General features: G+C 44.0%; 1 protein-coding gene across 1 annotated transcript; it reads left to right on the forward strand.

Moving 5' to 3' along the window:
* Positions 1-5,248: 5,248 nt before the first annotated feature.
* SRFR1 (Tetratricopeptide repeat (TPR)-like superfamily protein) lies at positions 5,249-15,956 on the forward strand. The gene is made up of 23 exons (XM_048693556.2): positions 5,249-5,469; positions 5,586-5,695; positions 6,376-6,959; positions 7,023-7,067; positions 7,153-7,254; positions 7,328-7,408; positions 7,582-7,648; positions 7,830-7,930; positions 8,434-8,541; positions 9,313-9,383; positions 9,469-9,525; positions 10,250-10,358; positions 11,139-11,219; positions 12,415-12,501; positions 12,574-12,780; positions 13,443-13,747; positions 13,821-13,907; positions 13,998-14,097; positions 14,674-14,765; positions 14,877-14,915; positions 14,989-15,079; positions 15,265-15,362; positions 15,436-15,956. Exons 1-23 carry the CDS (start codon positions 5,354-5,356, stop codon positions 15,722-15,724), a joined length of 3,027 nt encoding a protein of 1,008 aa, XP_048549513.2. The 5' UTR covers positions 5,249-5,353; the 3' UTR covers positions 15,725-15,956.
* Positions 15,957-18,879: the final 2,923 nt, after the last annotated feature.

Here is an 18,879-nt window from a genome sequence, read left to right on the forward strand (position 1 = left end):
CCCGTATTCCTGTAACTCTCTAGTACTCCGAATAATACCCGAATCACTCGAAACCTTTCCGATGTCCGAATATAGTCGTCCAATATATCGATCTTTATGTCTCGACCATTTCAAGACTCCTCGTCATGTCCCCGATCACATCCGGGACTCCGAACTACCTTCGATACATCAAATCACATAAACTCATAATACCGATCGTCACCGAACGTTAAGCGTACGGGCCCTACGGGTTCGAGAACTATGTAGACATGACCGAGACACGTCTCCGGTCAATAACCAATAGTAGAGCCTGGATGTTCATATTGGCTCCTACATATTCTACGAAGATCTTTATCGGTCAAACCGCATAACAACATACGTTGTTCCCTTTGTCATCGGTATGTTACTTGTCCGAGATTCGATCATCGGTATCTCAATACCTAGTTCAATCTCGTTACCGGCAAGTTTCTTTACTCGTTCCGTAATGCACTATCCCGCAACTAACTCATTACTTGCATTGCTTGCAAGGCTTATAGTGATGTGCATTACCGAGAGGGCCCAGAGATACCTCTCCGACAATCGGAGTGACAAATCCTTATCTCGATCTATGCCAACTCAACAAGTACCATCGGAGACACCTGTAGAGCACCTTTATAATCACCTAGTTACGTTGTGACGTTTGGTAACACACAAAGTGTTCCTCCGGTAATCGGGAGTTGCATAATCTCACAGTCATAGGAACATGTATAAGTCATGAAGAAAGCAATAACAGTAAACTAAAACGATCAAGTGCTAAGCTAACGGAATGGGTCAAGTCAATCATGCCATTCTCTAATGATGTGATCCCGTTAATCAAATGACAACTCATGTCTATGGTTAGGAAACATAACCATCATTGATTCAACGAGCTAGTCAAGTAGAGGCAAACTAGTGACACTCTGTTTGTCTATGTATTCACACATGTACTAAGTTTTCGGATAATACAATTCTAGCATGAATAATAAACATTTATCATGATATAAGGAAATAAATAATAACTTTATTATTGCCTCTAGGGAATATTTCCTTCAATCTGCTGTGACAAAACCACGACACATTGGCAATGGAAGAGCTGCCTCAAAAGTTTGCGGGGAATGTATCAAGGTCACAACGGAGAGGCTACCATCATACTAGAAGTGGTGGCATCACATGACTTATGGATTTGGCATGCTTTCTTTGACATGTCGGGTTTTACAACGACATCAATGTGCTTCAACGATCTTCGGTGTTCAGGAGGCTTTGCAATGGGGGATCACTGCCGTGCAACTACACCATCAACGACCGAGACTACAACATGGGATGCCGTATTGCCGATGTTATCTATCCTCAGTGGGCGGCGTTTGTTAAGACCATATCCGAGTCGCGTGGCAGGAAACAGAGCCACTTCGCAACAATGCAGGAAGCGGCTAGGAAGGATGTGGGGAGGGCATTTGGTGTGCTTCAAGCTTGTTGGGCAATTGTGCGGAGCGCTGCAATAATGTGAGAATCAGAAACTTTGTGGCAGGTGATGACATGTTGTGTTATTCTGCACAATATGATTGTCGAGGATGAGGGTGTTAGTGTAGCCCAAACCCATGATTTTGAAACACCTGGAGAAGAAGTTGAAATCCTGGAAGATCAAGATGCGGCTCAGCTGATGAACTTTCTGCAGATGCATCAGAATCTTCGAGATCAACAGGTGCACATGCAACTACCCAATGATTTTGTAGAGCACATGTGGACCCACAATGGCAACCAAGAAGCCAATGCTTGAGTTTGGCACTTAAAATAAATTTTATGTAAACACTATCTATGCTTCGTACCAACATTTGCTATTTACGTACGACATTGGCTTGTAGATCGACGTGCATGTATTTGCATGGATTTGAGAGTTCGGATTTGATATATGTGGATGTCGGGGCAGAAATATGAGGGCCCATCCGGATGCGCTCATGGACGTGCCCAAGCGCGTTTGCGGACATATAGGGGGTCGAATTTGCCAACTCTGGTTGTAGATGCTCTTAAAGTGTATGAAAACAATGAAAGTATTTAAAAGTATTTAATTGCCATGGAAAAAAAGAAGGAACTTTTTGCCATTGCAGAAAAAGTATATTCATTTGCCATGCAACACATATGTAGTTGCCATGGCACACAAAGTATCTTCAGTTGCCATGGCAACATATATTTAGTTGCCCCGCAAAAGGGTTCGGTTTACTTGCAATGGCAAAAAAAGATTTTTCATTTGCCATGGAATTTGTTTGTTGACTTACATTATAGCAAATTTTGAAAAAGTTTTAAATCTTGTCCCATGGCAGAGTTAGAAAAATTATTTGCTAAAAACATGGCAACTATTAGAGCTAATTGTAATGGCCACATGGCAAATTCTAGGAATTTTTTCTCTCATACATGGCAAATTTGCAAAAGGAAGTATAATAGTCGTATGGCAAATTTAGTAAAAGTTGTTCTCTCATCCATGGCAAATTTGCAAAAGAAATTATAATGATCACATGACAAATTTAGTAAAACTAGTTCTCTCACACATATGAACAATAATAAAGTCGAACCAAATTTACTCTATTCAATATGTGCAACATATATACGAATGTGCGAAAAAAGAGAGCAAAAAAATTGAGTACTTACTACTTAGTCATGGATTTGAAGGGGGGTAGGCTCAATATTGCTTTTGATGAGACTATTCTTGATTCAAACTTATTTCCTTTGACTTCACACATGACAATCATTCCTAATTTATTTCTTCTTTGAAGAACAAACATTAGTACTAACATAGTAATCTATTATGAAATTCCATACAACAAGATAGACAATACATGGTGTTAGAACGAATCAAAAGGACATTGGATGATTTTAGCAACACCTAAATGCACGACAACAATAAGCAATCGACTTAGAAGGATTTGGACTGAAATTGGCACATCGGAGGTTGGAGGCTAGCCTCTCGGAGTGAATGGGTGCGGATGCGCGTGCTACCGCCGGTTTGTCGCGAGCTGACGTTGTACCTTACCCCGCGCACCGCTGCGAGCTTCAACACCTGTCGCACCACCACAACCCACCATCCACTAGCCCCCACCGCGTCACGTGCCACCGCAACTCGCCACGCTAATGCCATGCGTCGTATGCTACTGCCCCTGTTTCCATTGCCGCCCTCATCTACGCCACCGTTTGCACCTCGCGTAGATCCCGTCGCACCAAACCGCTACATGGCGATTTAGTGCCGGATATGGAGGCGGAGGGGAATAGCAGCCCACAGGCCAAGCTCCGACACCTGCTGCGCCACCACAACCATCGTTAGCCGCTAGCCCTCACGGCACCGCATGGGCCGCCGCCACTCCTCGTATTTATGCTGTGCACCAAATGTTGTGCCCCTCTTCCCATCGCCACCCTCAGCGGAGCTGGAGATGGAGGCGGAAGTGAAGAGCAGCCCGCGTTCGTGCGTGATGATGGCAAGAAATGGGCGGTGCGTTAGAATCGACGCGGGAAATGGATAAGCATCTCGGGCATTGGGGGACTACTCTCGTCTCTCTCCCCGGTGGAGACAGAAATGAAGATGCTTGCTGAGCGACTTTCCAGTTAGATGGCGTGGCAACACCCCTGTGTTGTGATTCGTGCTTTTGTAGATGAGACGTGAGGCACAACGTTCGCTCGAAATTGACACAAATCGGATGTATGATTTATAGTATTTTTTTCAATGTAGGAGTCAATCTATGTATATGGTAGACATGGACCAGCAATCACTCGCGATTGGAATTGCATGAGATGAGCTTGATAGCCCCGCGAGGCGAACCTACCCTCCCGCGCCGCCACCCGTGAGGCGGCCGGGGAGGGCATCCAGATCCCCCGTCGCGAGCCTCCCCTTTCCCTCCCTCCTCCCTCGCTGCCGCCAAGGGGCGCGGCCGGGCGAAGCCCGACCGGCACCAATGGCAGTGGGGCTCGATCTCCCTCCAGCGCGATGGGATGCGCGGGCCTCCCCGTTGGGCACGGGCGCGGGGCTGGCGCAGGGCGTGGCGACGTGCGACTTCCTGGTAGGCGTGGCGTTGCATGGACATCTGTGGGCGGTAGAGCACGCCTCGTGGCAGCCGTATCTAGCTGGCAGGCGGTGCGGGTCGCGGGCGGCGTGTGCGACGATTGGGGTCCAACTTCGGACTTCCAGCGGTGGTGGTAGGGTCTTCCCTTCTTGGGCAACAACGGTTCCGGTGATGGCGCAGCCCCTTAGGCGGCGCAAATCCGGGTGGTGAGGATGCGTTGGTGCGGTCACTTGACGGAGGGCTAGCGCGGCGGTTGGCGGCGGCGCCCTCCTGACCCAGATCTGGGCCCTTCGGGGCCCCATCTGGGTCTGGGCAGGCCTGGCTCGGCTCCGCCTGCGACGGCTCCGGCGGACGGAGGTGCGGCTCGTGCGGGGGGTTGCGGAGACGGCGGCGCGCCCACTGCAGCGCGACGACGAGAGCTTCATGAGTCATTTCAAGCTCGGCCAGAACCATGTGTCTGGTTTGCTCGTCTTGCTACATCCGGTCGGTGACCGCCGATGGCGGTGGAGGTTGTCCCCTCCTGCGTGGCTGCTGACGTTGCTGCTCCTCGTTCTCGGCTGCTCCCTCTTGGACCCGTCGGTCTCGCTTCAGACTCCATGGTGAGACGGCGGTGGTGACTCCAAGATCGTGGTAGCGCATGGTGGTGGGCGGCAAGTGTAGTGGAGCGCGACGGATCGGTCGAGGTGGTGGGTGTGTGGCGGACGGGAGAAATCCCTGTCGGCTTGGCTGGCACCGACGCCCATGGGCGCCATCGTTCCTTCCTGAAGGGCGTCAGGTATCCCCCTCACCCATGCCCCTCCGCGTACCGGGAAAACCCTAGGACCAGTTTAGGCAGCAACACCGTCATCGTCGCGTTCCTTTATGAAGGTGTTGTTTGGTATGCAGTGGTCCGAAGTGCTAGGAGTGTGGTGGAAATCTCCGGAGAGCGCAGCGGCTCTGTTCTGGATCATCATCGTTTCGTCGATCCGACTTTGTTGTCATTATTTTTATTTTTATTTTTTTTGGGATTCTTGTGCTGCCTATCCCAGCAGTGGATTCTTAGATATATCGGGTTGTTGCTATATCTATATAGCGACGAGGAAGCCTATTTCGAGGAGAAAATCAAAGCCAAATAAAAGAAGATCCGAAGCAAAGCAAAATTCAGCAGTAACAACCCTAACAGAAAATCCGAAAAAGAGAGGGGTCCACGCGCTAAAGTCGCGCAGAACTCAGAGCAAGTGAGGTGGCCCCCCTCAATTCTCAAATCCTCGCCTCCACCTCTCATCCGCTCGTTCCCCCACCCTGACCTCCTCCGGCGACCGATCGCCGCCGCCATGGGCTCCGACCGCGGGGAGCTCGCGCGCCTCTGCAGCGGCCGCAACTGGTCCAAGGCCATACGCCTCCTCGACTCCATCCTCGCCCGCTCCCCCTCCTCCATCCACGACCTCTGGTACACTACTGCTCCCTCACCCCCCCGATCCGCCCCCACGGGGTCTCTGATCTAGCAGTCTAGGGTTACGGGTTATGACTCGGCGATCCCGAATTTGTCTTTCTCCCCCCTCGCAGCAACCGGGCCTTCTGCTACTTCCAGCTCGAGCTCCACAAGCACGTCGTCAAGGACTGTGACCGCGCGCTGCAGCTCGACCCCGCGCTTCTCCAGGCCTATGTCCTCAAAGGTAGGGACTCTCGCTGCCCCCTATGCATCCTCTCGTTCTTCCCCGCACAGTCGTGGATTTGCCTTACCTGATCTATGCTTGGGGATCAACTGCCACTGCTAGATGTATTTGGGTGTTGATAGCCCATCAGATTTTGTTAGTGCAACCTGAATGCCTGGACTCACTGTTTCCTATGTAATTTCATGATGTCCCATGAACCGAAGAGTATAGTAGCTTTATGAGCGTGTATCCATCCCATGTCTCTGTTTTGCTGTAAGTCGAAGCTTCTAGTTACGATCTCAGAAAATAAACTGTTGCTCATAGGAAAAGGACCTAAGTGTATTCCGACACTTGTCAAACAACGGTAGAGGCGTGGATGCCATTAATGCACAGCTGATTCAAGTATGGTGTAATTACAAAATTTATGTGATGTGAGCCTTGTGTTACATATGCTACTTTCTCTTTCTGCAATTTACTTTCCTTTTCATCCCCGTGCCTTCCCTCTTTGTACCTCTTCCCTGCCACCGTCGAAGCCTCCGTCGGAGGTACACCAATGATCAAAAGAACACCTGAATGAAGAAAGTTCATTCTTTTCCAGTGAAGCTTCCGTAGATATCATCTCTATTTCTTTTACATATGGATACCGTTGTTTTGAAGCAAATTTCACCATTAGCTTTTACATTATTATCATTTTTAATCAGGCAAGGCACTGTGCGCATTGGGGAAAAATGAGGAAGCTTTGGTTGCTTGGGAGCAAGGACATGAGATTGCTGTCCGTGACACAATTGACCTGAAACAGTTGCTGGAATTGGAAGAATTAGTTTCTTCTGTTAAAATTTATGAGACGGTTGAGTGTGAAGACGTTGTGGATGCATCACCATGTGATACCAAAGTTGTTATCTCAGAAGATCGTTTTATCAACACGTCATTCACTGCAGCTACAACTAATACAAAAACTGTTGTGTGTGAAGAGAACACTGCAAATTCCAAATCTTCATCAAATAGTGATGCACTGTTACCTAACAACAGTAAAGACCATAAAGATTCTGTCAGTCCAGCAAAAGACACCACAGTGACACATCAAACTCCCAAGAAACAGCCAAAGACAGATAAGAAAAACAAAGCAAAAGTTAAAAAAGAAACAAATGGCCAGGCTGAAGATGTGGAGGAGAGAAGAAGTTTCGATGAAACCATAACACTAGATCAAGCACTGTTTGCTACAAAAGTGTCAAAATCATCCAAATCAATAAGTTTGGATTTTCGACTATCGCGAGGCATTGCACAGGTATTTTAGATGGACTTGCGTTATTCATATCTTGACCATTATCACTGAGCTACATCTTTTCAGGTAAACGAAGGAAGGTACGACCAAGCAATATCCATTTTTGATCAGGTGTTGTTTTGGTCTATTATCAGTTTTTCTCGCTTATTCTCTCTAATCAGAAAAGGAACCTGACAATCTGCACTTACATTTGCAGATACTGCGGGAAACTCCAACTTATCCAGAGGCACTAATTGGGAGAGGTACAGCATATGCATTTCAAAGAGAACTGGACTCTGCTATTTCTGACTTCACCAAGGTAGAACTTTTAAATTCAGATCTTCCCCTTTACTTTCGTGTGAAATGACCTTACGATCTTACTCTAATGGCAGGCTATACAATCAAATCCATCAGCTGGGGAGGCGTGGAAGCGGCGGGGACAAGCTCGCGCTGCTTTAGGAGAGTTTGTCGAGGCAAGCTTGCTATATTTGTGTAAACTTCAAAACTAATATGGGTCAAGTCGATAAAGACAGATTATATTTCAGAAAACTCTGATATTGTATGGTAGTAGTCGCATTGTAAGAGCAATACGTTAACAAACATGAAGCTATATTCTATTTTATATTGTTATTCCTTCTCTTTTCAGGCTATTGACGACTTGACTAAAGCATTGGAATTTGAACCAAATTCTCCTGATATTTTACATGAAAGGGGTACCTACAGCCAAATCTCATCTTGCCTAATGTCATTTCTCATATATCTTTTGATGAAAACGAAAGGCCAGGAGGGCTCCATGATCAATTCGTGCTGCCTTGCATTTTAGTAGTAAAGTGTTATAGGTAGGTTGTTAGAGCACACTCTTGTATTCTGATACCACATACTGGCTTATGGTAGGAATTGTGAACTTCAAATTCAAGGACTACAATTCCGCAGTCGAAGATCTCTCAACATGTGTGAAGCGTGACAAGAAAAACAGTTCTGCACACACTTACTTGGTAAGTAAATGTTTTTACCCCTTGTCCACAAACTCCATCCTTCCAAGAATCAAATGGAAATCTTTTCCTTTGCATCAAATTGGCACTTTCTTTGGTGTAAAAAGATGTACTTTCACTATTGGATCCTACTTTGGGTTTTATTTTGAGAATCAACGGTGTTCCTTCTGTACAAACCCTTTCCTTTGTACCTTCGCAATTTGAATTTCATTCCAAGCTAGATTCCATGTTTGAATTGCCTTAGGGTTTGAGTAAACAATCTTAATAAAAGCCATAAGTCCTCGAGGAATTGTTTTCCTCATGAACACATAGTAATGCAACAATGTTTGAATTTTAGTCAGTTCTGAGACGATAACCAATCTTGTTTGCTTCTGCACTCTTAAGTGGCATGCAAGAGAATGCAAAATTTCAGATATTTGAATGAATGAGCCATTAGGTATTTGCTTCTATGAAGATTCTTTTGCTTTGCTGCTACTTTTGGAGTAATAATCTTTGTATTACTGTAGGGTCTTACTCTTTCAGCAGTTGGAGAGTACAAACGTGCTGAAGACGAGCATCTCCTTGGCATAAAATACGATGGGAGTTTTCTGGATAGCTGGGCTCACCTTTCTCAGGTTTATTCCGTGATCCTAGAGATCTGTGTGCAATTTCCATGCCTTCTACTCCCTCCGTTTCTAAATTTAAGTCTTTTTAGAGATTCCAATATGGACTAGATACGGATGTATATAGACATACTTTAGAGTGTAGATTCACTCATTTTGCTCCGTATGTAGTCCATATTGGAATCTCTAAAAAGACTTATGTTTAGGAATGGAAGGAGTATATTTCATTTTGTAGGGGTTATAGCTATACTGTTTAAGATCGCTAGTACTCCCTCTGTAAAGAAATATAAGACCTTTTAGATCACTACTTACAGAGGGAATAGTTTGTAATTTCGTTACTGCATGTGGTAAATTCAGCTGTCGACGTAACCCTACTTACATTAAAAGTACTTGCACACGATAATTCAACTTACATGTTAGATTACTTGGTTTGCATTATTCTGATAAGTTGCCAAATTACTGATCTAAGATTGGTCTTCTCTGTAACTTAGCAACTACATGAAATAATTCATCATGCTATAGGTAAGTGTTATCAAAGAGTCTGGCAGTTGTCCTAGGTAAAATCCAGTAAACAGTAGTGTTACTCAAGAATCTAGTCTAAGCACGACTCTTGTTTTAGAAGAGGGGTCACATATACAGCCTTCGGGTACCTTAAGTGGGCTTTCGCATAGCTATTTAACTTTCTGTAACAAAGCTTATGTTTGTGTTCTGTATTATACCAGAAGCACATTTGTTCTTTGGTAAGGAGCTGATTAATTGCCACTCTGGTGTCTTCTGTTGTAGCTTTATCTTGATTTGGCTTATCCAGAGAAGATGTTGGATAACCTTGAGAAAGTTCTTCAAATTGACTCGAGGTGAATTTCAGTGTTCATTATTGTTCATCTTCTGCCTAACTGGACTATTTATTTTCTTTACTCAATTATTTTATTTTCCTACTAGGTTTTCAAAAGCATACCATCTACGTGGAATTCTCTACCATGGAATGGGTAGGCATAGGTAATTCCTTTTGCTGATACTTACATCTTTATGTTAATATGCTATATAATCTGTGACATATAGATGCCCCCTCTGCCCACCAACATGTGGTGCTGTTAAACTGAAGAAATGTGTTAAGTTGTACAACCTCCGTCCCAAATTATTTGTCTTAGATTTGTCTAGATACGGATGTATCTAAAACGTATCTAGATACATTTGTATCTAGACAAATCTAAGACAAGTAATTTGGGACGGAGGGAGTACTACATGTCATCATACATACATCTACATGTTAATGTTTGAGTTAATTCTCTTAACACTTCCGTAGTTGTGTTGCCTGTTTATGGCATACATCTGCTTCTTCGGGTATAGTTACTATAGTTTTATCATAATTTATTGAAAAATAATCATATTTAGTTTTGTCTGCATACTTTTGGATGTTGATATGCGAGCGGGTAAAATATGATGAATGTCATTTTCAAAGTGTTTGGTACCCAGTAGATTAGTAGGGACAAAGTGACTCATAGTGTGTTGGGAGCATGAGCTGGGTTTAGACACCACCATATTTGATTTTCGTATACAAGGATAATGAGGTTTATCTTCAATTCTGAACCTACTACCTAATACATGAGCGAGTTGTACCTGCAGATAGATTGTTTTCTTTGTTAGTGGTAATGACTACAGTGTTTTCAGCTCAAACTGGTAGCTTGCCAATGTCACTCTTAACCCAACTTTGGTTTTGCAGGAGTTCTATTAAAGAGTTATCAACTGCTTTGACACTTGATGCTTCAAGTATTGAGTGCCTATACCTGCGTGCCTCTTGCCATCATGCGATTGGAGAATATAAGGCTGCGGTACGTTGCCCTCTTGTTTAATGAACTAGCGAATTATAATTACTAGCACAATGCCGACGCGTTGCTTTGAAGCCATAAAAAGACGAGTAGTTAGGCCACTGGCTTAGGAGATCATCGAAAGACGTTGGTGTCCGACATGTGACAGGCATTAGAGAATCTTAAGCGACCATAGTAGGTCCTTTGCAAGATTTGAAGTGAGACAGCATTTCGAATTTTGAAACACAGGATAGATGTTAGTAAGTTGTCTGCACACTGTCATGGATCGGATAGGAGGACGAGGCTTATCTCCGTTTTGGAACTACAAATTTGTTCGCTCTTATGCTATGATATATCACTGGAGGAATTGGTTGGGAGAACAAAACCAAGAGCGTAATTGCGAGTTAAGAGTCTCATTTCTGCATTTGTCATTAGTGCCTTTTACAAGAGGGTTGATCTTACATGAAGTAAATGTACATTTGTTTATTTACGTCTTTTGGAAGGTTGCTTGTCCGCATGTGGATAGGAGTGCATTTATTTATTTATTATACAAGGTTGTTGGTCCCACATGTGAACTCACCACCAACTCCAACCTTTATAGGTATATATAATATAATATAATATATAGGTAGGAAGGATACTTTATTAGAACTACTAAGATTCTTGCTGAGCTGATTTCATCTGCATCTTTTTCTTTTCCATATGTTACTGCTCTTCTGAATTCCTAGTTTTATTCATGGACTGCAGCAAATTTAAGACTGTTTATTATTTTATTCCTGATGTCCACATCTTTTTCCATTCAAGATCAAAGATTATGATGACGTACTCGATCTGGAGCTTGATTCCATGGATAAGTTTGTGCTGCAATGTTTAGCCTTCTATCAGGTACACAGTTTCTTCCTTCTCATTTGCTGTTCTTAATATCAGAACACATAACCATACTCCGTGATATGAAAATCTGCAAGCCATGTAAAATGTCAACATGTGAAAGAACATATGTTTTGTTCCAACTAGTACAAAAGCTTCAGCCCCATCCTTCCCTTTCTGAAATCCACATAAGATAACACAGCTATTATTTATCACTAACTTGTCAGGCTAAAAATTGCAGGATTTGAAAGGGGAAGGGGTATAAATTTTTACAAACCTTCCTTATCTGTTAAGTTGAAGTCTATCGGGAGTAATATTCTACCACTAACAACTCATGTATTGTTAGACCTACCAAATTTCCTATCTACGATTTTATTTACCAGTCCTTTATATTCCAACGTGGCAACCGTCAAATGTTTTGGCAATTTCCCCGGGTCGGAAAAAGCGAGAGTTTGAACTAGACCTGTCAATCATTCATTATCTTTCGTAGTAATAATATATCGGGGTTTCGAATGAAAGTTTGGTATATTGACTATACAACATTAAGTAAAATATGTCTGACTGATTGGCGTGGCGGGCCACATGAATGGAGCCATACCCAATCAAAAAAGGATATATTATCCGAACGCATTTCAAGTAAATTGTACTAAAACCTGGCCTGCTGTCCTTTTTTGCTTTTCCAGCGATATTTACATATGTGGGCCTCTTTGTTTTTTAGAAATTTAATTTTTAGGAATCGTACCTATAGAGGTTATTTGATCTGTAGGACTATTAGTAACCTTATGAAATTTTCCTATGGGCCACTATGCACTCAGTTCCTATGGTGTAATTTAATGCCCTTTGGTTGATTATATGCCACTTTCTAGGATTGGAGAAGGCTAGGCATGCCATTGTAATCCTGCAAACCAAAGACTTGTAACATTGAATCCAAAACCACAGTGTCTGTTAAGTCATCATTCAGTTTTACAAGGTCAACCTTCTGTTTATGTAGATTGTAAATATTTATTTGTAGGTATACTTAGCTGCCGTTCTCTTGCAACAACTAGCATAGTGCACTATTGGTATTTTTCTAATGCCTGGCTCAGCTCCAGCAGCTTTTATCAAATGCAAATGTTGTGGCTCTTGGGCAGGTTTTAATATTTACTGACTTGCCTTATACTCCTTTATATTTGTATATGCTGACCATGATTTTCTTATGTGCTACTTCTTGCAGAAGGAAATTGCTCTGTACACTGCTTCTAAGGCGAATTTAGAGTTCTCTCAGTTCAACATTGATGATGATGTTGATCCACTATTCAAGGTTAACTTCATCTTCAAATCTATCTTACTATAATCTTTGTGGTGCATCAATTAAATTTCTTTATGGCAATAGGAATATTGGTGCAAACGACTGCACCCAAAAAATGTGGCCGAAAAGGTATATCGCCAACCACCATTACGGATCTCACTTAGAAGTGGGCGTCTTAATAAGCAAGACTTCAAGTTCACAAAGCATCAAACTAGTCTTCTCCTAGCCGCAGATTCAATTGGGAAGAAGATTCAGTATAATTGCCGCGGCTTCTTGCCGAATCAACGCCAGGTATCCTTCCTGGAATTTCTGCAGATTCTGCATTGCTGCTTCATCATCAAAATGCTGTTTAAATGTTTAACTTATCTGAGATAGTGAATGGATGTTCGTAGTGCATCATGACCTCCTTCCTATGCCTTTTGAATCACTAACATTGTCAATTAAGTGGAGTACAATTTTCTTCGAATTGAATGTGACGTTCTTGAAGAGGTTGATGTCAACTGATGGTAAACATTCTGATGAATGTTAAAGAGGGAGTACTTTCTGATACCTCCCATGTCCTTTTTGTGATGTATATACGAGAAATACATAGAACATTCTTGTTGGCAGTATCAATCGAAGATAAATATGCCTTGATTATAGAACATACAAAGCTATGCCTGTTGTTTTGGTGTTTGCAGAGGTTGGCTACCGGTGCACTTGATTACTCTTTTTTCTGCTGTACTTTTTTGTCATAGCTCATATTTTCAGAATTTGATCAAAGCGGCCTTGTTTCATTAGGGTGTGGGGTCAGCTGTTTCATATTTGCGCAAATCAGATCATTCTGTTATTTCAGTTCTCCATCCTCGTTTTATAGTTTCTAAATTCATTTGTCGGAGTGTTCCATATGACCATATCCTGATGCTTTGCTTTGTCATCGTTCTATTTACTGAGGCTATATTTTCCTTTTGTAGTACCGCATGGCTGGCTTAGCTGCTATTGAGATTGCTCAGAAAGTTTCCAAGGCTTGGCGTTTTCTGAGAAATCCGAAGAACAGTGCAAAGTTAGTCAGGAGAAGGGATAAGCATAACATGAGCGTAAACAGGGGAGGCTACTGTAGCACCAGTACTTTATCCGCTGGATCTCCAACATCTAGTCCAAGTGAGGAAAGGGTTTCGTCTGGGATTTCTCTGTCCTGGCAGGATGTCTATAATATTGCTGTCAAGTGGAGACAGATTTCTGAACCTTGTGATCCAGTTGTTTGGGTCAATAAGCTAAGGTGAGCTAAATACTTGCGCGAGGAGTGATCTGTTAAACCATTTTCTTGCTTAACTTCTTTTGTGATGTACCAGTGAAGAGTTCAATTCTGGTTTTGGTTCTCACACCCCATTGCTTCTTGGTCAAGCGAAAATTGTTCGCTACTATCCATATTACCTAAGGTTTGTAGACACTCATGATGTTTTACTTTGCTGTTTGGTTATTTGTGGTCAGCCCCTGATAGTCCTAGCTTATTTTCTTTTACATGACAGAACTTTGGAAGCTGCGAAAACCATTATGCTTGACTTGAAGTATGTCAATAATGCAGAGGATCGTGCAATTTTCCTTACAGATATTGAGAAGTTGAAAAAAGTAAGCTGCGCAATAATATGTTTTGAGTGCCATGAGTGCACAACCATATCAATATTTATCCTTAATGTGAAGTTTTGGCTCATATGCTTATTACTCCCTCCGTTCCTAAATATTTATCTTTTAAGAAATTTCAAATGGACTACCACATACGGATGTATATAGACATATTTTAGAGTGTAGATTCACTCATTGTGCTCCGTATGTAGTCACTTGTTGAAATCTCTAGAAAGACAAATATTTAGGAACGGAGGGAGTAGAAGTCAAGCAAACTAATTATCTTTTAGTTGTATAATGTCACATTGGAACTAGTGGAGGATTGCAAGAGAGAAAGAAGGTTGTGTAACTCCATTACATCTATATCTAAACAAATAAGCAAAATTGTGATCCCCAATCAGCTCTAAAATCTCAAGTATAGATTTCTGTTTGGATAAATTTTCAGTAGGTACCTAGGAGTTGATTGATTCTAATATTATGCTTTGTTTGTCATGGCTTTCTTCCGCCTTTGATGGTTCAAGTGAAGCTTACTATATTATGTTCTCAAACTAACCAGTATTTTCATGATAATAAAACCTACAGATAGAAGTTGCCTCATCATGCTCAGATTTGTACAATGTAGTTGGTGAGACCTATTGGGTTGCTACTAGATGTGATAGTATTGCGTTTCAGGGGTAAGTTGCTTGTCTTTATTCATCATAGCTCCTGTGCCAAACTGAAGCGAAGTACTTGTAATGAGCATCATATCTTGTGCTTATTTAATAACATAGCATAACCTCTTTCAGGAGGCGTCTTGAAGGGACAAGGATAACTACTCAAAATGTGTAAGCTGTCTGGACACTTTTTCTTTGCTATACCTTCCTGCTGTCCTGCTCACTTGTGATCATGGCATTACAGGGGTAAGACAGGATTTGACTTCGCCATACGAACTCCTTGTACACCATCTAGATGGGAGGAATACCAGGAAGAAATGACCGCAGCCTGGGAGGTACAGTTTAGATTTCTTCTTCTGCTTGTTGGTCGCTGGTTCTTTAGTTAGCAGTACCAAATTGCTTCTGAATATGTTGTATCCTGCGATGCTACAATTTTTGGAGGACCTGTTACTTCACATCAGTTGCAATGGAAAGAGTAAGTTATAATAGACCACATTTGCTTCTAATGATGCTTCTGCAGGCCATTTGCGAGGCGTATTGTAGCGACCCAAACCCTACGCGTGACTCCAATGCACTTGATGCTGTGAAGGCGGCAATATTACGCATGACATATTACTGGTACCAGTCATAACTTGCAACTCTCGTCTATTTCTCTGCCGCCAAGTGCCAATTGATTTGGGGTAACTTGCAGGTACAACTTCATGCCACTCTCCAGAGGATCATCGGTTGTAGGTTATGTGGTGCTGCTCGGCCTGTTCCTGGCAGCAAGCATGGATGTGACAGCAAGCATCCCGCCAGGCGTTCAGGTCGACTGGGAGGCGATCCTGTCCCCAGATCCTGGCACATTTGTGGATGCTGTTAAGCCCTGGTTGTACCCATCTGTAAAAATGAGCAAGAGCCTGAAAGATTATGCGGATGTCAGCGTTGCTTTCGGCACGACAGGATCGGTCGTAGCGGCCTTGACTTCTGCCGACACATAAGTTATGAATGGTTTCACAAATGATACAGGTTGTTTTAATTATTTTCTTTGTTTCACCATGCATAAATTCTAGCAGTGCAGTTTGCTTTTGACTTGCAGTTTAAATTATATGCTGCAATGTTGTAACTTGAACAATAAACTTATTATTTTTCCGTTGGGACAATTGTTCTTTGTAAGTTGTAACAAATAATGTATGGAACATTTGCTTGCCTAAAGGGTGTTTATTATTTCTAGTTGCATGAACTGGGCATGCTTTTCTTGCTTGAGAATGTTTTTTCTTTGCTGGAGATGAGAAGACTCGTGTATTATCAATGATCTGTTGCATATTGCATATATGGAACTGAGGTCAAGTTTTGTTAAACTGCAAGGAGGATGCAAAGCTCACACACTGGCGCATGAATGCGTACGGTCTTGCTGAAACACAAACAAAATGTAGGTAAATCCGCAGCCTATCACAGAGTTTGCAACTGAAGGGGCACATGCTTGCATGAGGGTGAAATTCAGATGAATCTTACTCGGTAGCAGGGGTTCGCAGGTAGGATCAGCAAGGCTCCTGCACATAGTTACTACTCCCTCCGTCCCATAACATAGGACGTTTTTGCAGTTTAAATTGAACTGCAAAACGTCTTACATTATGGGACAGATTAGTACATCTCTTATTTTATTTCGTTGCAACGATCACCACCTTATCTGCTACTGTCGCTGGTGGAACACTTGAAACATGAGCCGAGGAGGCGAGGAAGAAGGTTAGAGGCCATGAGAACTGACAAGGAGGAGAGGAGTAAGAAGGCGGCAGCCAGGGATGAAGGAGCACAACCGCAGGTGAAATTACAGTTTGTCAAACTGAAAGTGAGGAATTCCCCAATGGGGACATGGAGAAGGGGAAGATGGTGCCTGGCTTGATGGCTAGCAACATGAAGCCTGTATCTCATGCGGCTGCACACAGGCTCGAGGAGATGCTGCATTGGGAAAAACCACCAGAGGGCTGGGCAAAATTAAACGTTGATGGAAGCTTTGTAGGCTTGTAGCGGCTACTGGACAGGCTGGAAGCAACATGGTACTGCGAGGTCATGATGGCTCAATCATCTTCACAGCCTACAGGGAGTTACATGCCCGGAGGCTCGCCGTGAGGGGCTGGAGCTTGCGATTCACAGGACTCCGGTGTCCCTAGTGGTTGAGCTGGACTGCTCGGAGGCAGTGCCGATGATCAATGCGATATCCGGTGACCGCTCGAGGTACTCCCTTCATTTTTATATACAAGGCCACTATTAAAATTACAATTTGCAGCTATGCAAGGCCACTAACATCAATCGAGATAAAATTTATGAGGTTTGCCTTGTACTAGCAATCAAGGACATTGATATCCCATGCATGCATGTGGGGGTGAGAAGGTTGGTTTTAATGCACCGTATTAATCAACCAACAAGGAGTGAGAGAGTTGTCTTATTGTGCGTTGGAGAAAAAAAACACATTAATTAACACGTCAAGTGAGGAGAAAAGACTAGTTTCCAACATTGGCTTAAGTGACCATTAATTTCTATCTTGGTACCTGTAAGACTAGCCACAGTGGGAGTAACTTCAGCAGTAACATCAAGTCCAACTCAGCAAATTTGCTTATGTGGCAATGAGTAAATGAAGAAAGAGATAGTTGTAGTAACTTAGCTAGTTACTGTAACATCACATGTCCCAATGCAATATGAGTCTACAACTTAATAAATGAATCTTTGCATGTTACCACACTTAAGTTACTACCCACTATGAACATAGTAACATAGTCTAGGAATATGTGTATGTTACTAGTGTATGTTACTACCCATTGTGGCTAGTCTAATATGGGTTTGTGGCCTTATATACAAAATTGGAGGGAGTATGGTGCACGTGCGAGATATCCAGTCTGTGATCACTGGTGAAAGGGAGATTGTGTTCAGCTTAGCTAGTCATACTCAGAATAAGAGCATCTACAACCGTGATAGGCAAATCTAGCCCCTAAAACGCACACGGACGGCGTCCGCAAACACTGATCGATCATGCCTCAAAAAATATAATTCACGTCCGAATACCTTAAATTAGAAACCTTAAATCCATATTATTGCATGCAACGTAGCGATCTTTAAGCGGAGCTCGTCCGATCGCCGTGGCCATGTTCGGCGGCCGGCTGCTCTCCCGAGAGTGTTGGTCCAGTCGCCGGCAAGGTAGAGTAGGGCATGGGACACGAGCCAGCTCACGGGACTCAAGGCATCGCCGCCTTCCACGCCTTACTCTTCCTCGTCGGAGTCCGGAACCCGTTGGGTGCCGGTGGATGTTAGATCGATGATGGATCCATCCTGGGACGAGTCGGCGACATCTACCATTATGCGGCTGCGGCGTTCGGACTGGTGCACTGTACGGGGCATGGAGAATGCGACTCCGCCTCGCCGACGTCCACCGTCGCGAGGGTTGCCGCCGCCACTCGTGCCCGCTGCCTTGCACGGTAGGCACGGCGTGCCATGTTTGCGCCGGACGACGCCCACTGTGCATCCATGGCCTTGGCGCGCTAACGGAGGGGCTACGCGTCTGCCACCATGTTCGGACGCCAGACGGACCGCACCGCCTCCGGTGAGGCAGCGACGGCTGCCCTAGCGTCGGATCCATGCGCCATTTGAGCGGACGCAATGAATTCCCAAAGGAAGGAGTCAGAGCGCTGCTGTGCATGGGCCTCCTCCCAGGAGTGGCGGAGTGCAAGCCGGACGACCATCTCCTCCTCGGGGCCGCATGGGATGAGCTCGGGGTCGATGGATCTAGTGGTGAAGGACTCGGATCCGCTGCCCGCCATGCCGGACACGGCCGGACGCCGTCGAAGACGAGCTTGGATGGTAGAGGGGAGTGGAGTGAAGTGGCTAGGGTTTGGTCCAGCGAGCGGATAGAGAGGAATATATGTGGGGTCGGGTGGGCCAGCGTGGGCCGGGTCCGCACCATATTTGGCTGGATATGAGGGGTGTTGGTCAGCCCGGGCATTTGAGGCCCATTTGAGGCGCCTGACTGGGTCGAAATTTCGTGACCGGTCAGTGACTGGGTGGCCCGCCCGGGCATTTGAGGAGGGTTTGGGATGCCCGACTGTAAATGCTCTAAGGGCATCTCCAACGACAACCGGCAAATTCCCTCCCGCATCCGTCCGCG

Source organism: Triticum urartu, chromosome 2A (genome assembly GCF_056163025.1).
Source record: "Triticum urartu cultivar PI428250 chromosome 2A, HENAU_Tu73, whole genome shotgun sequence".
Classification (NCBI taxonomy): domain Eukaryota; kingdom Viridiplantae; phylum Streptophyta; class Magnoliopsida; order Poales; family Poaceae; genus Triticum; species Triticum urartu.

Coding starts and splice junctions, on each gene's coding strand:
- SRFR1 (XM_048693556.2), top strand. CDS start 5,354: ATGGGCTCCGACCGCGGGGAGCTCGCGCGCCTCTGCAGCGGCCGCAAC. Junction 7,931..8,433: donor GTTCTGCACACACTTACTTG/GTAAGTAAATGT, acceptor GTATTACTGTAG/GGTCTTACTCTTTCAGCAGT. Junction 14,766..14,876: donor GATAGTATTGCGTTTCAGGG/GTAAGTTGCTTG, acceptor AACCTCTTTCAG/GAGGCGTCTTGAAGGGACAA.